The sequence below is a fragment of the Gossypium arboreum genome, chromosome 1 (assembly GCF_025698485.1).
Source record: "Gossypium arboreum isolate Shixiya-1 chromosome 1, ASM2569848v2, whole genome shotgun sequence".
In the NCBI taxonomy this organism is placed as follows: domain Eukaryota; kingdom Viridiplantae; phylum Streptophyta; class Magnoliopsida; order Malvales; family Malvaceae; genus Gossypium; species Gossypium arboreum.
Window position 1 is genome coordinate 15157721 of NC_069070.1, and position 27620 is coordinate 15185340.

The 27620-nt window shown below is 35.7% G+C and overlaps 1 protein-coding gene across 4 annotated transcripts in view; it reads right to left on the bottom strand.

Annotated features, from left to right (window-relative positions):
- Positions 1-23397, bottom strand: part of LOC108483019 (putative glycine-rich cell wall structural protein 1) — a 44013-nt gene extending 20616 nt beyond the window's left edge. The window contains exons 1-6 of one of the 4 annotated variants that reach the window (XR_008282611.1): positions 22978-23397; positions 22360-22448; positions 21048-21123; positions 20336-20563; positions 18270-20128; positions 17753-18133 (exon numbers count right to left, since the gene is read on the bottom strand). Coding sequence is in view for 2 of the 4 variants with exons in the window: in XM_017786188.2 (XP_017641677.1) it covers positions 20336-20563; positions 21048-21108 (289 nt within the window). In the remaining 2 variants the exon portion in view is untranslated. Of the gene's footprint in view, positions 1-17752; positions 20129-20335; positions 20564-21047; positions 21124-22359; positions 22449-22977 lie in introns of those variants that run through there. The other 3 variants (XR_008282609.1, XM_017786188.2, XM_017786190.2) reach the window with 3 other exon arrangements.
- Between the last annotated feature and the right edge of the window lie 4223 nt (positions 23398-27620).

Consider the following 27620-nt stretch of genomic DNA (forward strand, 5'->3'; position numbering starts at 1 on the left):
AAGGAAAAATAAATGAAATGTGTGTATTTATATATGTTAGATGAAAATTCGGCCTTAGCATGTTGAATGAAGATTTTGTGTATTTTGTGTTTTATGCAATTGGGACTAATTTGTAAAAGTATGAAATATCAGGGGTAAAATAGTAATTTGCCCATTTAAGTGTTGTTGGATTAAATTGAGTGAAATTGTGTTTAAATGAGGTTAATTTGAAATTATATAGATCAAGAACAAAAGAAATCGGACTTCGATCGGGGAAAAGCAAAAATAGTCGAATAGCCGATTTATAACGTTCGTCGATATCCGAGGTAAGTCTTTAAGTAATTAAACATCATTTATATTGAAAGTAACTTGGTTTAATATGCTTTTTTGGAATCTATAGATTTATAAAAGAGCTAGCCGAATGTGTTTGAGCATAGAAATATTGTATTTGAATTTAATTCGATTGAGTTATATCATTTGAAAGTCGTATGATCTATATGGAATATCTGAAGTTTTTGTTATATGAATTGTGTACGAAACAGCTTCTAATAGTGATATTCGGGCTTTGAGCCTAGCAAGCCTTGTGTTGGTGAATGTAATCAGGCTTATTGCCGGTGAATAAAGATCAGACCTTGAGTCTAGCATGCCTTGTGCCGGTGTGTGATTCAGGCTTATGCCTAGTAGGTTTTATGCCGGTGATTTACTTTCAAGCCTATGCCTATAAGATTTCAAGTTGATGTGGGAATTGAGCAAGTAAAATTGAGCTAAATGACCTTGTATATTCTGCCATGAAGGTATGCACAAATGTGATAATATATTTGAATTTGTATATTCGGCCATATAGGTAAGCACACATGTGATATTAAATTTGATCTTGCATATTCGACCTTATAGGTAAGCACATATGTGATATTGTATTTGATCTTGTATATTTGGCCAAATGAGTGATGTTGGTGTCGAAACCATTTTTTAAAGAGATGTTTGAAAAATGGGGATCGACTTTTGAAAATCGAAAACGGGAGTCGCCACCAACCTTTTTAGGTGTGATTGGATCACCTTATATAAAACGTTTTGGTCTACGAAAATTAAGAAAACAAGTTCGAGAGTCGGTTACGTACGAGGAAGGATTAGTACCCTCGCAATGCCCAATATCGGTACCAAATTGAATAGTTTTCTATCTTAATGTCAAAATTTTGAAAGGATTTAAAAATAGGATCCCTTTTTTAAAACCGAAATAATTTAAGTTAAAAAATCGAGATTCCTTAGCTCCAAAAGAATACAAACATCACATCCAGCATAATAGGACACAATATTCTTAAACTCTCGTAATTGAAATCATCTCGTGATTTACAAAATCTATTTAGAAGGATACTTTAGGCATTTAGACAAACGGGAAATCGCAATCCAACATGTTAGGGTACTATTTCCCGAATTCCTAAATACGAAAAACATTGCCTTATTTTAGAAAAATTTTGGATAAAATATGACAATTAAATGAAATAGATTTTTTAAAATAATGATTTGAGTAAAATTTAAAAATAATTTACTAAGAGTAATACTAAAAAATTATTAAAAATGAAAGAGTTTGATATGATGCTAAAATTATTAAAAAATTAAAATATAAAAAAATCTGGGAAACATGGATTAAATCAAAATAAAAAGGGTTGAAAATGAAGATGAACAAAGAATAAAATAAGAACAAACTATAGAAAATAAGGACGTAAGAGGGAGAGAAAGTGAAAGCTCTCAAAAATTTTTATTGTTTCCCAAAACTCCAGTGTGTTTACAATGAAGGGAGAGGCCTCTATTTATAGTTGAACCTCCTCAAATCCAATCTCAGATGCAGATCAATTACATCAACGGTTAAGATTAAAAGGTATCTACAAATTAAATCTCTAAGATTACAAAATCATATCTTCTAAGATTGCATATCATATCTAAGATTGCAATCATATCTAAGATTGTATCATATCTAAGATTGCATATCATATCTAAGATTGCATATCATTGAAGATTATATTTCCATATGAGTCAAGCTTTTAGATGGACCTTAAATCTTTTCAAGTAATAGGCCATTCTGATCGGGCCAAATTATATTTGTAATTCTAGACTGAACTTGGACTTCGTTTTTTTTTGGGGGGGTTTATTATTTTTGTTTTTGGACTTATTTCTGGGCCCGGGCAAAATTGAGTGTCTACAGCTGCCCCTCTTTGCTTATTGTTGTGTAACAAGAATAGAGCAAAGACTATAAAAGGACCAATTTTGCCCGGGCTCGCCTAGTCTTGAGTTCTTGATCCTTGATCTTCTTTAAATGGCCTCTTGACGGCTTCAATCTGCTTCACTGCAACTCAGAAAGGCGATATCTACTATCTTTGATCTGCTCTTCGTCTAATACAGAGACGCCAAATCTGTTATCTTCGATCTGCTCCCCGTCTAATACAGAGACGCCAAATCTACTTCTTCAATCTGCTTCCCATCTAATACAGAGATGCCAAATCTGTTATCTCTGATTTGCTCGCCGTCTAATACAAAGATGTCAAATCTGTCATCTTGGATCTGCTTCGATGTAAACACATGAAGGTCAGATCTGCTATGTCTTCGATCTGCTCCCTGTCTAATACAGAGATGCCAAATCATCTTGGATCTGCTTCAATGAAGGTCCAATCTGTTATGCCTTTGATCTGCTCCCTGTCTAATACAGAGATGCCAAATCATCTTGGATCTGCTTCAATGAAGGTCAGATTTGCTATGTCTTCGATCTGCTCTCCGTCGAATATGGAGATGCCTAATCTGTTTCTTCGATTTGTTCTCTGACAGTACAGAGATGCCAAATCATCTTAGATTTGCTTCAGCGTAAACACGTGAAAGCCAAATCTGCTATGTCTTCGATCTGCTCCTTGTCAACGCAAGGATGCCAAATCATCTTGGATCTACTTCAATGTGAAAACATTCGAAGGTTAGATCTGCTATGTCTTCGATCCGCTCTCCGTCGAATATGGAGATTCCAAATTTGTTTCTTCAATTTGTTCTCTGACAATACAGAGATGTTAAATCATCTTGGATCCGCTTCAGCGTAAACACCTGAAAGCCAAATCTGATATGCTTTAGCCTGTTACCCTACTACTTAGGGGGTTAAGGAGCATCAATCTTCATTGTCCCTTGAAGGACATAACCTGTATAATGTGTATGAGTTCATGCCTAATGATTAGGATGCTATGATCGAAGTGAGTCAAATGTTCCTAATTAAACCTGTTATAATGCAAAATGTTTATGAATATGACCCCTATTCCAGACGTCACCACTCATTTTTTCGTCGAAGTTTATCCTTATTTCTCTCGAAGTATCATTCCTACCCAGCCGGTGGGTTTGTACCATTCTTCAAATGCTATGACCCACCAAAAATGTCTGTAAGATGATCCTCTCTTAGGATCGAATCGTTTGATTTGTCCAATCATCATTTTAGACTAAAGAAAGAATTTCCTCGAGTTTTTTCAAACCTCACTTACGTGAATTCTTCAAACAATTGTTCTGTTTTAGTTTCTTGTATTATCTAGAAATTTCCAGAGTAATGAGCAAAACTTCATTTGTGAAAATTATTTAGTTCATCTATCATTATTTTAATGCAACATACTTTAAGAATAATGGAAGATGAATTTAATCTTGAGAATAATTAGATTTGAATAAAATTGTCAAAAATACAAAGGAAATTAATCTGAAAGCCTATCTTTGAGAAGAAAAAGAATCTAAAGATAGCAAACAGGACAAAAGTTAGATGCCCTAGATATCGCTGCTTAAGCGTTTATATGCCAGCTCCATGAAGACTTTCTTGAATTCAACATGTGTTTAAAAAATCCAAAGTACGTTGTTGATGCCCCGATATGCAACGCGCTTCACTCTTTGTTGAATTAGATATAGCAAGATTACCATGTGCTCTTCAAAATTTGAGCTGCCCTTTCGGGTTTTCAACTCAAAACCCATTGGTCACAAGGCGCCCTTTACAGATTTTCACCCTGAATTCTTCTCTCCTTTAAAAAAAGTACTTTTTTACTGAGTCTGAATTCACTGGATTGGGCAAACTCTTCCCATCCATCTCCGTTAAGATCAATGCACCCCCAGAGAAGGTCTTCTTCACGACATACAGCCCTTTTCAATTTGGCATCCATTTTCCTCTAAAGTCCTTCTGAATAGAGAGGATCTTTTTCAGCACAAGATCCCCCTCATGGAATTCTCTTGGTCACACTTTCTTGTCATAAGCTTGCATCATTCGTTTCTGATACATCTGACCATGACGAATGGCCTTTAGCCTCTTTTCCTCAATCAAGTTCAACTGATCATATCGCGATTGTATCCATTCAGCTTCATTCAACTTTATCTCTGACAAGACTCGAAGAGACGGTATTTCCACTTCAACGGGTAAACTGCTTCCATCCCATAAACCAACGAGAAAAGAGTTGCCCCGGTAGAAGTTCTAACAGACGTTCGGTAAGCTAAGAGTGCAAATGGTAACTTCTCATGCCAGTCTTTGTAGGTTTCAGTAATTTTCCCCACTATCTTCTTGATGTTTTTGTTAGCAGCTTCCACTGCCCCATTCATCTTTGGGCGATAAGGCGAAGAGTTATGATGCTTAATCCTGAACTGACTGCAAACTTCTGCTATCGTTTTGTTGTTCAAGTTTAGTGCATTGTCTGATATGATCTTTTCAGGCATTCCATATCGACAAATAATCTCTTTCTTCAAGAATCGACTTACAGCCGACTTAGTAACATTCGCATAAGAAGCAGCCTCTACCCACTTCGTGGAGTAATCAATGACCACAAAAATAAAGCGATGCTCATTTGAATCTTTTGGTAATATTGGCCCAATGACATCCATGCCGCACATAGAAAAAGGCCATGGAGAAGTCATAACGTGTAGAGGTGAAGGTGGTACATGAATCTTGTCTCCATAAATCTGACATTTATGGCATTTTTTTGCATAGTTGATACAATCCCCTTCCAAAGTAGACCAATAATATCCAAACATCATGATTTGTCTAGCCATCATGAAACCATTAGCGTGCGTCCCACAAACACCCTCGTAAACTTCTTCCAAGATTAACTTAGCTTCCACGACGTCAACACATCTCAACAGTACTTGGTCATTTCTTCTTTTGTACAAGATGTCCCCATCCAAAACGTAGTCGCAGGCTAATCTCCTTAAAGTTCGCTTATCATTTTCATTTGCCTGTTCTGGGTATTTACGATCTCTCACATATCGCAATATATCCTGATACCAAGGGTTATCATCTTTTTCTTCTTCCTCAATGTTACAACAGTTAGTTGGAGCCTCAAAGATACTCATCTAAATGGGTTTCATCTCCTCCTCTTTATTCACTTTAATCATTGAAGCCAAGGTTGCTAGAGCATCTGCCATCTGGTTTTCATCTCATGGGATATAATTGAAAGTGATGTCATCGAACTCCTGAAGTAACCCCAAAACTACCTTTCGATAATTGATCAATTTAGGATCCCTTGTCTCCCATTCACCTTTAAGCTGGTAAATTACCAACGCGGAGTCTCTATAAACTTCCAAGGTTCTTATTCTTTACTCTATAGCCGCTCGGAGTCCCATGATGCACGCTTCATACTCGGCCATATTGTTTGTGCAATCAAAATCCAATTTGCACGTGAATGGATAATAATCACCATTTGGGGATATTAGGACTGCCCCAATTCCATTTCCCATTGCATTGGATGCCCCATCAAAGCTCAACTTCCAAGAATAATCCTCTGTAGTTGCTACACACATCAATTCCTCATTTAGGAAATCAAAATTCAACTGCTCATAATCCTCTAGAGCTCTACTAGCCAGAAATTTCGCTATCGCGCTTCCTTTTATAGCCTTCTGGCTCACATAGACTATGTCAAACTCTGAAAGCAGAATTTTCCATCTCACCATTCTCTCATTCAACGCTGTTGATTCCATCATATACTTCAAAGGATCAAGTTTGAAATAAGCCAAGTAGTATGATATAGCATGTACTGTCTTAACCTTCGAGTCGTCCAGATTAAAGCACAACACAATTTCTCAATTGGCGAATATCTCATCTCACACTCTGTAAATTTCTAACTGAGGTAGTATATCACCTTCTCCCTTCTTCCCGACTCGTCATGTTGACCAAGCACACATCCCATAGAATTACTAAACACCGACAAGTACAGAATTAATGGTTTATCTGGACTAGGTGGAGATAGTACTGGAGCGTTTAACAAGTATTGCTTGACTTTATCAAAGGCATTTTGGCATTCCTCATTCCAAGTACCTTGGTTGTGTTTTTTAAGAAGGCGAAATATAGGGTCACATTTCTCCGTTAATTGTGAAATAAATCGAGCAATATAATTCAACCTTCCAAGAAAACCCCGAACTTCTTTCTGAGTACGTGATGAAGGCAAATCTCGTATGGTTCTAACTTTGTCGTAGTCAACTTCTATTCCTTTTTCACTGACCACAAAACCTAGTAACTTCCCCGACCTGGCTCTAAAAGTGCACTTTGTCGGATTAAGTTTTAACTGAAACTTCCTTAATCTCAAGAACAGTTTCCTTAAAACTTCAATATGTTCCTCCTCTGTTCAAGATTTGGCAATCATATCATCAACATAAACCTCAATTTCCTTGTGCATCATATCGCGAAATAAGGTCACCATAGCCCTTTGGTATGTTGCCCCTGCATTCTTTAGCCCAAAGGGCATTACTTTGTAACAAAAGGTCCCCCACAAGGCTATGAAGGTGGTTTTTTCCATGTCTTCAGGATGCATCTTTATCTGATTGTACCCTGAAAAACCATTCATGAAGGAGAACAACGAATATCCTGCTGTGTTGTCTACCAAAGTGTCTATGTGAGGTAGAGGGAAATTATCTTTTGGGCTAGCTTTGTTCAGATCCCTGTAATCAACACACATTCGTACCTTCCCATCCTTCTTAGGAACTGGTACAATGTTAGCTACCCATTCAGAATACTTCACCTCTTGTAAAAATCCTGCATCGAACTGTTTCTTGATTTTATCCTTTATTTTTAATACGATATCTGGTCTCACTCTTCGTAACTTCTATTGAACTGGTTTACAATCCTGTCTTATTGGAAGACGATGCACCACAATATCAGTATTTAACCTTGGCATATCTTGATAGGACCATGTGAAGATATCCTTGAACTCATGTAACAACTCAATCAGTCCTTGCCTTATATCATCAGCAATATGCGTGCCAATTTTCACCTCTTTCCCTTCCTCTAGGGCTACATTCTCTACTGCCTCTTTCTCATGTGGCATGATTTGTTTCTCCTCCTGTTTTACCATCCTCAAAAGATCTAGAGACACATCACAATCCTGGACATCTTCAAAATCCTGTGATTCCTCTAAACACATGTCTTGCTCATGAGAGAAATCAGGATTTGTAATATCAATGCTCATGTCATTAACATCTAGGGATCTGTGAAGTATAAAGAATGAATGAATTTAAGAAAGATTATTTATGTGCTATGAATGAAAGAATAAGAATTGCCAAAATTTAACGAAATATTGGTTGATAAAAATGAAACAATACTCGTTCAAATTGATAAAAGTTATGCTTTATTAAAAAAAAATAGATGATTGTAAGCCCATTTCACAAATGAAATCCCATTACTCTTAGGCTCTAGAGTAACAAGAATGTTTCGAGAATTACTCTAAAAAATTCCTAAAGACTACAGGAAATTCCTCTACAGTCCAATTGTTCAGAGAGCTTCTCGGTTCGTAAGGGCGAATGCCCTCAAGGTTTCCTTGCTCCTTCATTCCTCTCTTTAGAGATTATCATCTCTCTTTTTACCATTTCTTCCCAAATCATCTTCATCGGCGTTTTCACCTCAGCCATGCCTTCCTTTATTCTCCTCTCACTGGTTTCACTAATGGTGTTTACTCCTTGATCGCTATGATTTGGTAATGGGTTTTCAGTATTCAGGGTATTATCGAACTTCACTACCCCCATCTTAATAAGCCTTTCTACGGCCTTCTTAAAACCATTATAGTTTTTAATCGAATGCCTCGGTATTCCAGCATGGTATTCGCATTTGGCGTTTACGTCATACCATTTAGGATATGGGGGCTGCAATGGCTTAAGGTGAAAAGGAGAAATAACATGTGCATCGTATAAGCTTTGATAGATCTCACGATACGTCATGGGGATAGGTGTGAATTGCATCCTTTCAGAATTCTGCCTTGTACCTGACTCCTGCCTTTGAGAACTCTGTTGCTCAACCGCAGCTATTTTAGGTTGACCAACTGTGATTGCCCTCGTGTTGAAAGTGCTTGTGTTATTCACTTCACTATCCTTTCTCTTTGGGGACGATCTTTTAGTTGTTTCCCCCTCAATTTTGCCACCCCTTATGGCATTCTCAATCATCTCTCCCGCCATGACTATATCCGCAAAGCTTTTGGTGGTGCTCCTAATCATGTGAGTGATGAATGGAGCTTTTAGAGTGTTGATGAACAACATGGTAGTCTCCTTCTCCAACAACGGTGGTTGAACTTGCATTGCTACCTCTCTCCATCTCTGTGCATATTGCCTAAAATTTTTATTAGGCTTTTTCTCCATGTTTTGCAGCGTGATCCTATCCGGAGTCATGTCAGTCACATAATTGTACTACTGCATGAAGGCCAATGCAAGATCCCTCCATGAACTTATTCTGGCCCGGCTCAGTTGATTATACCACTTGGCTGCTGCTCCAATTAAACTGTCTTGGAAACAGTGAATCAATAATTGATCATTATTCACATACCCAGTCATCCTCCTACAGAACATCGTAATGTGGGCTTTTGGGCAAGTAGTCCTATTGTACTTCTCAAATTCTGGCATCTTGAATTTGTGAGGAAGCACCAAGTCTGAGACCAAGCTTAGATCTTTGGCATCAACCCTATGATGCCCATCAGCATTCTCTAAAGCCTTGAACTTTTCCTCCAACCATTTGCAGCGATCTTCCAACTGTCTTCCAGCCTCAGTTCTTAGATCTTTTTTTTCAACCATGTCTAAGTCAGGAATGACAGGATTTGCAGGATTATCACCCAAATTGAATCCTGAACCAGCTGGGAAATTCATGGGGATTCCAGTATCGACCGACCCTTGTTAAGGCCTTATAGTGACATATGGCCTCCTAAGAAGTGCCTCGATTTGTGTAGGCACGTGGGGTGGGGTGAAACCTGGAGGATGATCCTCACCCTCCCCACTAATAATTGCCATGGAAGCCTTTCCCTTATCAGTGGGCCTCAGAAGTTGGGCCATCTCAGCTATCATGTTCCTTTGTGCCTCCAACATTTGCTCCCTCATGTCGTTTTGCATCTTTGCCAATTGCTCTTGCAATTGGCCTGCATGTCCTTCTGTAACTATTCAAATCTTTGGTCCATGTTCTTAGTTTTTGCACGAGTTCCATAGTGATGTGTTGCTTCCAGATTTTATTTCTCTTACTCTCTTTCTCCCTATTAATTTTCACTAATTAGGGTCTTTCTACAAACTTGAATGCATATGATACAATGAGATGCTATGAAATGCAAATGCATGAATGCAAAAAGATGTCGATTCTGATTCAATTTCATTTAGGAAATGTTATTTAAGGAACAAAAATATTTTCATAAAACGGATTACAAATATGCTTTCGCCCGTAGGCCTAGAGTCTTAACCTTATCTAATAACAATGTTAACTCTCGTCCTCTGTCTGACGATGACTCATACATTATACTCAGCGTTTTAGCTTGTACTGCCAAATCCTGCAAGTGTTCAGCAACCTCTTGAATCTGAACTAAGGCTTCTCCCATGAGATAATCCCTATTTCCAACTTGATCCTGAAGATGGTAAGTTCTCCCTTCCACTGTTCTTCTCTTGCCTCGAGCTGCTCAATCCGTAGCTCACAGCCCTGTAGTGTTGCTTCCAACCTTCTGATATCATGCTTCATTTCCTCGATCTTATTCAAGCTTGCCTTTAACTCAATTGCAAGGTTACGACTTCGGTGATGATGAAGAGATCGTCCAAGTTTAGCCACCTTAGTTTTTAATCCTTGATTTTCCTTCTCTAGGGCCTGATTACGCGATCGCATCTCTTGGAACTTCTTCTCCCAATACTCAGCTTTGGCTCTTTCTTCCTGAATCTCTTGCTGCCACTGCTCTGGAGATCTCCCTAATCCGACCCTTTTCAACATTACCTGGGCATTTTGTAGTGCATCTTTAAATCATCTCGATCTTCCTCGATCTTTCTCTTTTCCTTTTTCACCTTCTCGACTTCCATCTTTTAAACATCGACGTCGAGGCTTAAGCACACTTTTTCCTCTTCGAGCTTCTCAATCCTCTTTTCAATCTCCAAATTCTTTCTCTCGAACTCTTGCTTCATAACCTCCAACTTTGATGGAATCACTCGTAAGCTCTCCTCTAATGATCGAGCTACTCCCAAAATTGGCCTAGGGACATTATCGTTGACTCTCCTACTAAACCACCCTTTATACTCAAGGATTGACATCGAGCCTTCGGTCAAGATCTTCATACAGAAAGGCTTCTTCCAAGCCTCAGAAACCTCTCGCATCTTCTTCTTATAGTGATCTCCTTTATAAGAGAAATCACTTTGAGCTAGACCACAATAACCCAGGTATGAATCGCCTCACTCTATATTGCCTTAGAACAAGCAATGGTGCATATCCAACAACTCGCCAAATTCACGCAAAGGGACCCAATCAAAAGCGCCACGGTGGTAAAGGACTTCACTAGGAACCACCAAGGAGCCTTCTACATAACATCTTCCTCTCAAGATTCGAAGAATGTCTATCCACCTCTCCTCCGAAATGTCATCTCCTCAAGATGTCTCATCGCTTCTTTTAAGGAGAATAACCTCAAAGAATACTCGACAAGGAACCTTATCAAACTTCCAAAATGACTGTGGAACCAAACCAACAAAGAATCGTGCACATCCAATGAATCTACCTTCACGGCTCTCGACATGCACTCAAAGATCTAAATGTCTCATTAGGATTGCTTGTACATGGTATTCTCGCTTACCAACGCGATCGAACAAATCCAGAATCGCCTCATCTATGTGCCCCAACGCTTTGGGAAAATCACCATGCCGTAAATACTCAAAGCCAAGACGTCGACCCTTTTCTTTACGTCTGGATGTGTCGATATCAAATCCCTCAAAACGGTCCATGGAACGCACTTACTATCACCCTTTTTTCTGTATACGAGCTACAGCCCACTGCTCACTCATGCCAATAATCATCACCAACTTCTTTGCAAAAGTTGGAAGACTAGCAGGCCTAACATATGCCTTGTGACCCTGAATCCTCAGGCAACGCAGTAAAGTCATAAACTCCTCCAAAATAGGTGCAAGATCAACATCACCAAATGTAAAGCAACTATAAGCAGGGTTCCAGAACTGTACCATAGCTCGAAACAAATGCCTATCTACTTTGACGTCTAGCAAATAGGGAAGGTCTCCATAATTCTGATAGAAAAGCTGCTTAGACTCGTCATCCCATTGGGCCCAAATGTTTCTCAGCTCCTGAAACTCATTCTGCGTCAAATTAATACAGGTGAAGTCCCATAACTCTAACGTATATCCCTTAGTGACACTATCTCCTTTTTCTAACTGGATTTTCTCTGACCAGGTATAGACAGAAGCATTGTCCTCCACTCTATCAAGGTATTCATTCCTCATTACAAAACTTTCTAATCTAGAAATCGAGCCGTGAATCGACACCTTTAAATGCCAAATGACATGCAATGGCAGCAAAATAAATAGGTCAGTATCATAAAAAAAAATGATAAACAAGTACTTACAAGGGTAGCTTACTAAAGGCTATCACTATCTTTCCTAAACTTTTTAAAGTTCACTATATGAGTTTTAGCTCTAAAGCCAGGGTACCTAAACCAGTAGATTCCTTGGTCTTCACCCATTATAGGCTCAAATAGGCCAAGTTCAGTTCAGGAGGACACATTTCCCTATGGCCATACGGAGATGAAAATCTCACGAAGACATAAGTACAGTATCCCGGAAGCAATCCACTAGCTCATACGAAGGTGAAAACCTTACGAAAGCGTAGCTTCTCACTCCCACTTAAGGGTGTGACCACAACGGTCATGCAAATGCAATGTCCGGAATAAGGTAACAAACATATGCAAGCAAACACATGTAAAAAGGATCCAATTTTAAAATTTCCAAAATTCCGACATTAAGACAGAAAATACTCAATTTCTTGGCTTGACTCTCTTAAGTCCCTAGTGGAGTCGTCAAGCTGTCGAAACCATTTTTTAAAAGGATGTTTGAAAAATGGGGATCGACTTTTGAAAAACGAAAACGGGAGTCGCCACCAACCTTTTTAGGTGTGATTGGATCACCTTATAAAATTTTGGTCTACGAAAATTAAGAAAACAGTTCGAGTCGGCTTATGCATGCGAGGAAGGATTAGCACCCTCGCAACGCCCAATATTGGTACCAAATTGAATAGTTTTCTGTCTTAATGTCAAAAATGTGAAAGGATTTAAAAATATGATCCCTTTTTTAAAATCGAAATTATTTAAGTTGAAAAATCGAGATTCCTTAGCTCTGAAAGAATACAAACATCACATCCAGAATGATAGGACACGATATTCTTAAACTCTCGTAATTAAAATCATCTCGTGATTTACAAAATCTATTTAGAAGGATACTTTAGGCATTTAGACAAATAGGAAATCGCAATCCAACATGTTAGGGCACTATTTCTCGAATTCCTAAATACTGAAAAACATTGCCTTATTTTAGAAAAAATTTGGATAAAATATGAAAATTAAATGAAATATATTTTTTAAAATAATGATTTGAGTAAAATTTAAAAATAATTTACTAAGAGTAATACTAAAAAATTATTAAAAATGAAAGAGTTTGATATGATACTAAAATTATTAAAAAATTAAAATATAAAAAAATCCGAGAAACATGGATTAAATCAAAATAAAAAGGGTTGAAAAATGAAGATGAACAAAGAATAAAATAAGAACAAACCTAGAAAATAAGAACGTAGGAGGGAGAGAAAGTGAAAGCTCTCAAAAATTTTTATTGTTTCCCAAAACTCCAGTGTGTTTACAATGAAGGGAGAGGCCTCTATTTATAGTTGAACCTCCTCAAATCCAACAGTACAGATCAATTACATCAACGGTTAATATTAAAAGGTATCTACAAATTAAATCTCTAAGATTACAAAATCATATATTCTAAGATTGCATATCATATCTAAGATTGCAATCATATCTAAGATTGTATCATATCTAATATTGCATATCATATCTAAGATTGCATATCATTGAAGATTATATTTCCATATGAGTCAAGCTTGTAGATGGACCTTAAATCTTTTCATGTAATGGGCCATTTCGATCGGGCCAAATTATATTTGTAATCCTGGACTGAACTTGGACTTTGTTTCTTTTGGGGGGGGTTTATTATTTTTGTTTTTGGACTTATTTCTGGGCCCGGGCAAAATTGAGTGTCTACAATTGGTATACGAAGTTTAATTTTGTTTTGTGAGTTTGTGTAAATGTGTGGAAGTATATTTGGATATATAATGATGTTTGGTTTAGTTTAATTAAGTTGATATTATTAGTGAAATGTTTATTTTCTTATGACTTACTAAGCGAAGTTAGCTTACTCTGTGTATTATGTTTATTCTGTTTTGTAGATTTTGGATTCAAGTTATAATCTCGGGGATCTTCAGTGAAGTCATCCACACTATCGTCAACCTTCAGTACTTTTAAAAGTCTTATTTCGAACTTATGGCATGTATAGGCTAGTAGTTATGCAATTATGTTTTGTGATGTATATATATTTAGCCATGTGATTTGGCTATTTTATGTTTGAACTCATAGCTTAATAATGGTATATAATATGTGATGTTAAAATACAATTGTGGTATGTTTTAGTTGGTAAGTTTTGGTAAGTTTAGCTTGAGATTGAATGAAGTATGGAAGAAAATGTTTTGGTATGATCTTATCTTATGTTTTGGCATATAATTGGCTGAAATGGTAGTACACATATGTTTGTTTCTTTGCTTGTAGATTGATCCAAATTTAGGGTGGCAAATTGGTTATTCAAATAGCCTATTTTTGTCTACACGAGAAAAGACACAGATGTGTGTATCAGCCGTGTGCAACACACGGTTATGTTGCACGGCCATGTGTCCCCTGGGGTACCCTACAATTTGTAAGTCAGATTCGACCACAGCCAAGACACACGGGCGTGTCTTGTGGCCATATGGGCAAGTCAGTATGTATGCCCTAATTCGACACGGTCTAGACACACGGGCGTGTCTAAGCCGTGTGAGCCACACGGCCTATTCACACGGGCATGTGACCTTTTAAGAGTTAAAGAAAAAAAAATTTATAAGTTCTGAAACTTTCATATATTATCAAATTGATCTTGAAAGCATGTTTAGACTTTGTATGATCGTTTTAAGCTCATGTTGATATGATTGATCTATGTTTATTGAAATGAAAGGATCTTTGGTATTTGATGGTTATGATCTGTGTTATGAGTCCGGTAATGCCTCTTAACCTATTCTGGCGACGGTTACGGGTTAAGGGTGTTATAGTGGAAGTGTCTGGACTGTGTGCAGCACTGAAATAAACCTATTTTGTCCGTTTTTGGCCTTTTTCTTGCACTTTTTGCTTTTTTATGCTCATCTGGATATAAAACATGAAATTAACAGATTAGGAGCATCAAATTCACTAAATCTTATGATAAATCATCCAAAAATATGTCAAGCATGGGATTAAAATATGTTACTTCTTAGGTTTATCAATTAGGTTAACAATGCAATCGCAAGAAGTAAATTTTGGTTGGGATATTTCATTAAGGGTGACACCAAGAAGAGGTTAAATAAAAGTAAGCAGATGGTTGAGGGGGATAATTCGTTAGGAAGAAAGGCGAGAAAGGATAAAGAAGATCAAACTTGGATCTAAACAAGTGTCATGGTCATATTAGGAAAAGAATGAAAAGAACAGGTTGTACCCGAATGCCAAAGCTGAGGAAGAATCACAACCTAATAAACAGAGGTTCAATCGATACTAGAGGACGAAATCAACATCGGGACTAGGGGAAGATGGATAGATGGAGTTAGGTTCATATATGAAAGATAGTCCAATTAAGATGGTAGAAAGCAAGAAAAGAAAAAGAAAACATAATGTAAATCCAAGTGTTTCTATACAGAGTGATTCAACAGGTTTAAAAGTTCCTATTAATATATCAACGATCGTTGGAAAGCAGGCCGATCGGAGCAATGAAAATCTTAAGTTGGAATGTTCGTGGGGTTGGGACAACCACGAACAATAAATCGTCTAAAAAATAAGCTGAGACGGGTCAAGCCCCATATTTTGTTTATCATAGAAACAAAACTAGATACAAAAAGAATGGAAAAGGTTAAGAATATGAGAAAGAAATTATGAGTTGAATTATGAATTGCATTGAGACATGAGATTTGAAGCATGAACTTAAGGTTCATGAATTTATTAAAATATCGAAATAAGAAGTGAAAATAGAATGAATTGGAAATAATGAAATAATGTATGAGTTAATTGAATATAATCATATGAATTAATTATAATTATTTTTTTGAAATATGTTGGTTCAAATAATTATTGAAAGACTAATGTTGTAAGGTTTTAGATATGAAATAGAATAAGTTATTGAATTGAGATATAGAAATGAAATATGTGAAATAATGATTTTATGAAATGGTTATTGATGAAATGCATGAAATGAATATTGATATAGTAAGAAGATACATAAATTAAAATGAAGAAAAGCTGTTTAAGATACATATTACTAAGAAAATTTAAAGCTTTAAATGCATGAATGATTTATTGAAAGTAAAATAGTGGTAAGATTAATTGTGCATATTTATTATTTTTACCTTAAGTATTGGAATTATAGTAATACCACTAGGTGTATACTCAGCGTACGGTTTGTTTCTGTGCGCAGATTAGGTACATAATTTTTTGAAGATTTGAATTTTGAGATTGCAAGCTTTCATCTCATCACATCTTCAAGCAACAACAGGGTATGTTTTAAAATTTTGAATAGAATGGCATGTACTTAGGAAAAATATTAAGTATTTTCTAAGTGCCTGTTTTTATGTTCAAATATATTAGTTACAACACCCCAAACCCGGCCCAAACGTTATGGCCGAATCTGACGTGCCACATAGAAGTCTAAAAATCCATGATTCGTTTTAGTGTTTAAAAATTGACTTTTGTTAAGCTAACAAAGTGAATGGAAGCTGGGCACCAGGTAGGAATCAAATGTAATGAGGAGGTGAGCCATGAAGGTCGCTTAAATACCAAGCTCTTGGTTGGATCCAATCTGAGACATGCCCACAACCATTGCCACACTTGGTTATATCAAGTTGAAATTTACTTAAGTTGATATCTTTGATAAATCGGATAATCGTGGCGTTGTGTTATTTTGAAATCAAGTATCGTTTTGAAAACATGTCCTAAGTCTAGACCATTTATTATCAACCAGATTAAAGTTATTAAAAATTAAATAATCCCAGAAAAGAAGAAAATAAAGTTAAAATGGCCTTATTACAACCCAAAAATAAATAATAAATAAGGTAAACTTAAGAAAACCAATCACTTATTCAAAAGCCCAAAAATGATCACCGTGGCCACTCTGAATCCCTTCCGGCTTCAAGTCAAATCAAGGCCCACTTGCAAGGTTAAGGAGAAGGGGTGAGTTTGGAAACTCAATGTGCAACAAGCACCTTCTAGAGCCCAAAACAATATCATCCTGCTGGGCCTAAGCCCAAATCCAATCTCAACATATACTGGGCCGAAGCCTTTTCATTTACCATATTACATAACACTGGGCCGAAGCCTTTTCATGTTTCATATTACTAGGCAAAGCCTTTATCAGAAATGCAGACGCCCATAGGCCCATTTCACTATCACATGTAATGCCAATGAAAGAATGCAAGCCCATTTGGGGAGACTACTCGACCCACCATCCGCTACCCTCCACCCGTACCAACCAAGCTCTCCATGTGGGAATAACTCAACCCACCCAAATTAAAACTCTCCATTGGCAAAGATAATTTGCTTTATCATATAACTGGAGGCCTAGCCTCTTTTAATAATTGGGGCAAAAGCCCTTTTCGGTAAACTGGGGCATGAGCCATTTTCGGTAAATTGGGGCATAAGCCCTTTTGCACTTTCTCCATCCATATAAAAACCCAACCCAATGCATTTATGAATACATCATGTGCATATCATACATATCATGTACATATCGTACATATCATGTGCATATCATATCAATCATGTATATCAGAATCCCATGTATCAAATTTATAATTAAACCTTGGGGGTATAATGGTCATTTTTACCTAGGGGCAAAACAGTCATTTTCATATTATAAAGGTAATTTCATAATTTTACCAAATATTAGGGTTTTCCATGTTCATTAATAGTTACTAACAATTCATGTGTTTAAACAGCGATTCTGGCCCATTTTTAGCAAAACCGAGTTATTGGGCCTAAAACCTCTAATGGGCCCTACATAGCCGATTTAGTCATCTAGGCCCGTTTAGCCTATATTCCATAATGGTATTACCAGTCTTAATGCACAATTTAACAGGATTTCATTTCCTACCAAATTTACCCAAATGGGCCTGTAAGCCCATTGGGCCCGATTTCAGCCCCTCGAGGCCCAACTTACCGTGATGCCAAAAATCGTGCTCTTACCTTTTCCAACGTTCCTGATCATAAACTTAGAGAAATCTAACTAACCAATGAGCGTTCGCTTGCTCACAAGTCCTCAAAATGCCAGAATTTCGGCATTTCGGCTTTTCGGCATTTATCGATTTAAGCTACGAAAGAAGGTTCGTTACACACCTGATTTGCGATATTCCTCGACGAGATCTCCTACACGATTTCTCCTATAATCAACCGCTTATGGCTCAGCTCACAATAAGTAAACCAAAACGAGAACCATCTATTATCAACACTTACACATTCGGCCACCATCTATAATGGCCTTAGAATCCATACCTTTGCCGAAGTTGATGACTAGATTTAGTCACTCCGATGATTCGAGCTAATCCAAGTCGACACTCCGCCTTGCTTCTCCTCCACTATACAAACCATAAAAAGATCAAAAGAAGAACCTAATAAGGCCTATACCCACATTCGGCCACCTCCCTAAACTATAGGGGTTTCGGCTTTTGTCAACAGTTACTATTAAAATCACTTTAGAGTACGAACACTTACCACAGTCTCTCTTCTTGAATCTGTTTAAGCCTAGAAGATAAGGGAATTGACCACCAAAAAGTGAAAAGAAAAAGAGGGTTGCTGGTCAACAAAGAATCGGCACCACCTAGCTCACAGATTTCGGCTTTTGCGGTATTTCGGCAGAAGTGAAGGTAGGGGAAGAAACAATAGATGAATAGAGGGAAGTAGTGGGCTGGTTTGGAAGAAGGAAAAGGAAGAAAAGATGAAAGGAAGGGTGGTAGATTCGGCTAGGGAAGAAGAAAAAAGAAAAAGAAGAAAACGGCACAACAAGTACCCAAGTGCCGAAAATCCCTAACTAAAACCCCCTGCCGAAATCCCCTCTCTAATCCCCTCAAATCGGCTAACTCTATCCCCCTCTCAAATATTTAAAATCTCTCCCCTTATCCCTCCTCAATCCATGCATTTGACTATTTCAAACTCTCTCCCACAGAGTTTCATTCAACTACAACTTCTGCATGCTCAAAGCATAAAAATTAGTATCATATTTGCCATCACAGGGAATCGATCCCAGGTCTTCCCCCAACCACTTACACGCCACCTTTATAGCTCCCTAGTTGCGTCGCTTAGCCACTTTACTAGAGGCTCTTTTGGGATACATTTTACCCACAAATTTTAATAAGACCACCTATCCAATACCCTTAACTTCTTAAGTCCAAAATTCAAAAATTCTACAGGGTTTTGGCCAACACATGGGCCTTCCATAAGCCCATTTACATACTCAAATTATGAATTTCACAACCAAATACCAAATTTTAAAAACTTTACCCAAAATATCGAGAATCACGGAAAAACCCAAAAATCAGGATGTTACATTAGTAATTAGCCAAGAAATACTTTGGCACCAAATGTAATATTCCTATATCAAGTTCCTTGAGTCGAACATGGTATAAGGGTGTTATAAAGAATGTCTGGTTGCCAGGGCCTAGTCAAGGGAGAGTTCAAGTGCAAAGAATTAGTACGGAATATACTACAGTTTTTTATTTAATTAATGAAGAAGAAAAATACTTGGAAAGAGGATGTGATTTGTGAACTGTTTGAGGAAGATGATGCAAGAAGAATTTTGACAATCCAGCTGAGAAATTGTGTGTAAGATGACAAGTGGGTTTGGAGAGGTGACAGCAGTGGAGTATACACCGCAAAGAATGGATACAAGTGGTTAATGACTGAGGCCACAGACACATCAAACAGATAGAGCACATTACAAATTACAACACTAAAAACTTATTATACAAAGCTTTGGAATTTATAGATCACTGCTAATAAACATTATGCTATGGAAAATAACTAATAACTATATGCCTAAGTTATAGGTGTTACAAAATAGGAAATTTGTAGTGGCAAATCAATGTCCTGTTTGTGGAGATGGTAAGGAAACTATTGAGCATGTTTTTCGATATTGCTCGTTCACAAGGAAAATTCTGAAGGATATGGGAGTATCTTTCAAAACAAACAACAACAACCAAGAACGGATAATGTGGTTAGAAATTGAGTTTATAAAAGCAAGTATAGATGAATGCAAGGTAATAGCAGTTGATTTCTGGGTGATATGGTTTAACTAAAATAAAAGATATCATGAAAATGTAGGACATAACAGTTTTGGTGTTATATCCTATGTTAAGGCATATATCAAATAAGTCAAGGATATCAAAAGTGTAACATCAGACATAAAAAGAGATAAAGACAAATCATGGCACCCACTAGAAGAATAGATAATAAAAATCAACTTTGATGCTTCGTTTTGACAAATCATAAATTTAGCAATATTAGGAATCATCATTCGAGATCATGAAGGATTAATAATGGGAGCATGCACTTACCCGATTAAAAATGTCTTAAACCTAGTAGTGGCAGAAGTGCGTGCATGTTAGCAAGCAGTGCAGTTTGCAGAAGAGATGGGTTTTTGTCAAATCACAATGAAAGGAGATGCATTAACAATAAAAAAAAAGTAATAGCAAAAGACAAAGACAAATTAGTAGTGAGCACAGTGATTAAAATGATTAAAACAAACACCCAAAAATTTGAAGAGATAAAGTTTAGATTCGTACCTAGAGAAGCAAACGACGCAGCATATGGACTGGTTGGAGAAGGCAAAAGGTTTGAAAGGGTCATGTATTGGATAGAAGAGGCCATGCTGAGAGTGGAAGAGTTGGTGACAGAGGACAGAAGGTAAATGCAGGGGGAGGAAATGATAGAGTTATGGAGTAAAGTCAGGATAAAAAAGAAGATATAAAACTCATGGTGTGGAGCCCCAAACCCAATTGGCTCAGTCCGATCTGAATTTAAGATGTCACATTAGCCATTGGAGTGACCTGGACTAGAACTAACATATTCGTATGTGATTTACTGACATAATATTAACTAAGATATCAGCATAAGACAATTATATGTTTGATACGTCATGCATGATCAATTACAAGCAATTAAACATATTTGCATGCTTATTTAACAAGCACTCATGCTTTAGCACATACAGCGGTAAAATCGTCATTTCATGATTATCATATAAATATCATATATATATATATATATACATATATAAATTTAAACTAACGACATGTGTCAGTCTTAGAACACTTAATTAGACCCTTGGAAAAAGAATCATCTTAGTCTAATTATAAAATTTTAGTTAATTTTAGAATCAATTAATTAGAGACTAATTTTGAAAATGTCAAAATATTGAGAATTATCCAAAATATAAAATTTATTGCATTTCTATGAAATTAAACATTTAAAACATAAGCATGCAAACTTTCAAACCTTTTCGAAAACATCCCGGCCTCCAAAAATCCAAACTCAACATGATAAATTTGTCATTCATGCTTTTCGAAGATACCTAAATAATCAAAACATACCAATTCACCTATTGACACATGAATCAAGTGCCAGAATACCAACATGTTCATTTTACCACATTTTAGCTACTCTACTAACATTCCAAACATAAACCATACCTTCAACATGCATCAAAATAAATCAACCATATATACAATCAATATAAATGTTTAGCTAGTAATTAAGCAATCCATAAACAACATAAAAATGTCTACTCCCAAAAGTCCATATCACATTGCCTTTAAGAACTAACACAAGTTCAAACACCTACTCAAGATGGAAGATACCTTGGTTCACTTAGGTCGCTTTCCTTCACTACTTGGTATTTGACTTATTGCACATTTAAAATGAAGAGTGTGAGCTAAACATAGCTTAGTGAATGTTAAGGTTACTACTAAGTAATATAATTATCCAAAGTTAAGCAAGGCATGCTAAAACTTAACTACACTATCATGCTTTCCAAGTAGATAACATGCTTTTAGATTTCAAATACCACACATACATACTTAACCACAATGTATAACAACCTACGAATCTCAAGTAGCATCATCAAAAGATATATTGGCACTTAAGAACCATGCAACACATATATGATTACATGAACATTGGATACTCGAATCTCTAAAAACACCAAAGACTCAATGAGTCATATGTTGTCCCATAAGTGTAGCTCATGACTAACACTCTCCAAACACACCACATTGTCCCATTGAATGGGGCTAAGCTCAATGCTCTCTTATCTCTCTACATTGTCCCATGAGCCTCAATGCTTATTACATATAACACATAATCACAATCTTATAGCATGCCAACTATATCCAATGGTTCCAAGTGATCAAAAGGCTAATACATCACAATAAAAAATTATTTTGTTACTGCTTTATGCACATTATACAACCATTTCACATTTTCACAAATACTTTACACATTCACTTTACATGCTCATATATAGGTGTTTACAACACTTTCACAATGCTCACAAAGCCTTACACTTAGACTTGTATACGTGTGAATAAAATCAGCAACTCACATCACATATACATATATTAAATCACATTTATTTACTGGTTTACACACTTACACATCATCAACAAAGCATCATATAAGCATACTTTACTCAACACAAGCAAAGGCAAAAACACTTACACCAAAGCCTTAAATCCCATTTAAGACCTCATAAGCCTTTGATTAACATCTGAAATCACATTTATCAGTAGCCAAACACCAGAACACTCACCTCGACTGTTCCACTCACTTTGTCGGAAGCTTAACCGACTTTCTCCTTACTTCTTGACTTGCTTCATGACAACACCGATGGATCCGGCACTTCAACCACACCATATACAACATACATATATGTTAGAGCACATCTCAAAGCACTAAAAATTCAAACAAAACCACATATTGCAGCCTTCATATTCCAAACTAAAAACTTAATCGAAACTAACTGAAGTTCAGATTTCTCAATTTAGATATATTCTAACTACTTAAGAATTATTGTAAACACTTAATTATACTCTAAAGAATTTATCTAAACCAATTTAGACTTAAGAAACTCAGATTTGCACTTTTTCAAAAATAATCCTACATTAACAAGCTTTAAACAGAACTTTGTTATTAAATTTATTAAAATCTTCATGATCTATTGATTTAAGAATAAAACCCTCTTAATCTAGTGCAATTTAGTTGAAAATTACTTTGAATCATAGATTTAATAAAGAGATATGAGATTTGCCATTTTCAAGCTCATTTCGATCAAAATTAGTGGATATTTGATAGATCTATCTAAACTTAAGTTAAAATCAAAATAAAGACCCAAATAAATTAAAAACATGATTAGGAATCAGAAATCTACCTCAGCTTGGATCAACAATGGCTGATTTTGAAAATCAAGTGTTGTAACTTTGAAAAACAATGGAGAAATTAATAGAATTTATAAGATATTTTTGAAAACTTGGTGAATATTTGGAGTTAGGGTGAGAGAAATTTCATATATGAGATGAGAATTTGAGAGATTTTGAGAGCTTTAAAAAAATAAAATGAATGCAAATGAAAGAGATGAACTAGGGTTTTAACCTTGTAAGGAAGAACACCCAAAAAAAATTGGCTATTTGCCACATTAACACTCCTATCTTTCCCTTGTTTTATTATTTAGTCATATGTCTCAATTAATCACCTATTTCTTAATTATTTCAATTTAACCCTATTGTTTTATTTTTAAAAAAATCAATTTAATCAAAATTAAATATTTAAAATCCATTTTCCTTTTCTTTCTCTTACAAAATTATTTTACTAAATTAATTTTTTGAATTAATAATTTTGAGTTCTTAATTTCATACCAAGCTCATCTTTTCCCAAAATTAAGTCCAACTCCTAAACCAAGAATCCAATCCACTAACCTGAAACTATTGAGTTCGATTTTGGGGTATGACACGTGGGGTGTAAGATCGACAATAGGAAAGCAATTAAGACTATAAGATGATGATCGAAATGGAAGGTCGCAAGATTTGGGTTCCCAAATAACCACCGATTGAATCGATTGTGGGAAGAAATGGGAACTGTTCAATTACCCTCTAATGAATACTTAGGTTTTTTGTTTGATTTAGGTCTTTTTCTTTCTTTTTGTTTGAGTATTTTAATTTGTGTGGCTGTTGGTTTTCCTTAAATAGGGTGAGCCGACCTTATAGGCCAATTAAGATGAGATGTCATTTATTTCTTTATCAGAGGGTGTAAAGTAAGGCCTTCCTTATTAATGAATTAGTGGAATTTTTTGTTCAAAATAATAATAATCAAATATTAATGTATAATGGACCTTGAAAGACTAAACTTAGAGGCCCAATATGAACTTTAAAGCCAAATTCCAGAATTAATTGATTTGACACATACCCATACATATTAGGTTAGTGACTTTTTTGTATTTTAATTTGTATGTTTTGCTAAGGAATTATCTTCCTCTAGTAAGATGTCGACACTGCCGAGAGAAAAAGAAAGGAGTTTGATGCCGAGACTGAGAGTACAATGTAAAAAATATAAATTATCTTCCTCTCAACTCCTTACGCAAAAGACCTATTGGTAAATATTTTTGCATAAATTATGTTCTTTATTTATTTGACTTATTAGTTTTTTTTTTTCATTTTTCGTAATATGTTGTTTAATATATTATTACATTTTTCAGGTTTTTCGATTAAATTATGGTCAACAAAAAGATCGAATCTTTTTTTTTTAAGAAAAGGGTGTCAAAAAGTAATAATGATCAATCGGTTCCTCAACCTTCTGTTCGTAGTAGATAAAAATCAAATATTGGATCTTCCCAAGCTCTTGAATGAGATATCAGGTCTTCTCAATCCTAAGCTCCTGAATGCAATATTGGGTCTTCTCAATCCCAAGATCCTGAACGAGATATCGAGTCTTCCCAAGCTCCTGAACGAGATATCGGGTCTTCCCAAGCTGCTGAACATCCTCGTAAGGTGTCGAGAGTCAAAACAAAAGAGTTTGATGCTTCTTCTTTAGAGTGTGATCCGAGACTTTGAAAATCTATTCGGCATTACCCTCCAAATCAACAGGACAAAGTCCGTCGAGCTTACATTAAATTTGGACCATATCAACCGATTCCTCCAAGTGAGGCTCCAATATCTCCTCAATTTATTGACAAGAATAGACGCGAATTTCTCCCATCTTGGTACAAGTTATTCCTGGATTCACTCGAGTTTTCACCAAGTAAGAATGTTGCATATTGCCTTCCTTGTTTTCTCTTCAACAAGCCATTTGGGCGTCATGTAAATACTTTTACAAGCCAAGAATTTTGATCATGGAAGTAGGTCATTGAAAGATCTAAATGTCCTTTTGTTATTCATGTGGGTAAGGATGCAAATTCTTACATAAGAATGCAATGAAAAATTATCTCGATGTTCAAAATTCCTTGCATATTGGAATTATAATGATATTTATGAAATTTTTAGTATAGTATTAGTTATTCTTTTTGAATATGGGAAAGAAATGTTTAATTTTATATAGTGTGATTTTTTCTTTTAATATTTTTATAGTTAAATCGTTCATGCTTTTTAAAAAAATATTAAATTGATTTGTTTGATAAGAAAAAAAAAATGTATCCGAGAAGACTTGACACTCGGATTTAGAAGTTTTGCCCTCTTGGAGTAAAATCCTAGATTTATCTCTTATCCTCCTATTCATGGGTTGAGGATGGACTATGAATAATTCTAAGATCAGAACTTATAATAAGATTATTCAAGAAAAAAAACTCTCTTTACACTTATCCATATTTTAATCATATATTACGTAACCACATTAAATTTCATTACAAAATTCGATTGTTAAAACTTAAAAGCCATTTTCTTCTAGTTAATGTTAATACGATTCTTTCATTACTAACGCTTTAATATTATTCAGAAAGAGATAAAGCATGCTTTTAATTTGTGTTATGATATCATTATTACTTCTTTTTATTAATATATTTTTAATTGTTTTTTAATAGTGTCTTATATATATATATATATATAAACATAGTATATGATTATTCTAATATAATTTTAAAAAAATTAAATATACTTATATTTAACACTTATTTTCTAATTCCGAAAATTCAAATGAAGAGATATTTTAGGTTTTAGATTTTATAGAGTTATCAGCATGATGGTCTGATACAACGAAAAGCTTGTAGTGGTGCAGGCAATTTGAGTGGTAATAGCTTTAGCCGGCCAACCCACCTTAGACAAGTTCAAGATGTAAGTAATGCGTGCCCAATACTAATTTTGAAAGACATTCTTTTATCTCATCATATGTATAAATATCAAAACTGTATATAATTTTTGTTCAACGTGTCATGTAGTCTTATATGTTATATTTTAATTTGATTTAAATTTTATATATTATTAATATTTATTGTTAACATAACATAATTTTACATTTATATATTGTATACACAAATATGTGTATTTATTCAATATAAAATAATATATTTATATTTTAAATGTGTATAATTAAATTAAAATTAAAATTCAAGTTCATGTATCAAATTATATATTGACTAAAAATTGACTAAAAATTTATATATAATTTTAATATTTATTCTTATTTGTATATCATGTTCCAAAATTATAAAGGGAAAAGAAAATATCTTAGAATTTTGGACCACATTTCAAATCCTTTAATATGAATAGACATCCAAAGAGAATGAAAACATAAATCCCATAAGTGGCTTTAAGTTTTGTGTCTTTTGAAAGTCATGAAAGTCACATCTCCATCGGTGCAATTACAGGATATTTTATGTTTTTTTTCTAGGCATTCACTGAAGAAAATGGTATCTACAACCCCATATTAAATTGGGCTCTAATCAACTTTGTGAAGTATGAGAATGAAGTGGCTGAATCCGTGTGGGCACCGTTACTACTTTCCTAATCCAAGTTGCCTCTCAAATTGGACCCAACTTCCATTAGTGATGCAGTGAGGATAACTTGAGTACCCTTTTGGCCCAGCTCTTGTGATATATATCCTTATTCTTTCATGTCAATTCTCTTCCTCTTTTGCTGCATAATTGACCCATCACTGAAACAGACGTATTTGAGTGGATTTGCTAATGGCTTAGAAGTTGAAATAGTTTCATGAGCCACATATTTTCATAGGATATTCATTGTTGATGCAATGAGGATAACTTGTAAAAGAGAAGGCTAACAGTTTAATATGGGATGATATTTGAAATTTCACAACCATCTGTGTAACACCCCGAATTTGGGCCTAGAAGTATTGGGCCTTGAGTGGGGGTCCGTAAGGAGGTTGTATATAGGTATTTAATTGTGCAATGAAATGAAACAATTAAATGTTTGCTATTAGTGGTTAATGGCTTTGAGAAGTGTTGGAGAAATCTTGGGTTCAAACTTGGGCTTTAGCAAAAATTTTGGTATTAAGTGAAAAAAAGAAACCTGGATGCTTGGATGAGGGTTTTTAAATTATTGTGTTAAATAAATGACACAAAAAGCCTTGTGGCTTAGTGGCAAGTAGCGTGTGGAGCATTTAAGGGGAGGCATAGGTTCGAATCCCATGGCAAGCAAAGAGCATTTATTTTGCTAACAGGGGGCGGCAAGACTTGGTGTTGAATTTAAACTCTAATGTTGGAGGGATCCCACATCGGTAAGCTAACATAGGAGTGGATGCGAAGCTGGCTTTAAATAGAGAGAACTATGAGGAGAGAAAAGGTACCTTTCTTGGCTGATCCCTTTCGCGTTATGGCGAGCTCGTTTGGGTTGGGCATCGGCTAGAAGTGCTTGGAGCGGATTAACTCCATCTCCTATCGGTGTGTATTTATCACTACTCTTGTTGTTGGATTGCTACTTGAGTGCGATGGTAGAAAGGGGCCATATGGGCCCAATGGGCCTCTGAGCCCAATTGGATAAGTTGTTTGATTGTGTAGTAAATATTGGACTGGGCTAGGTGAATCGCATATCTGTGGCTAGGTTTGGGCTAAAAGGGCCACACGTGTGGGCC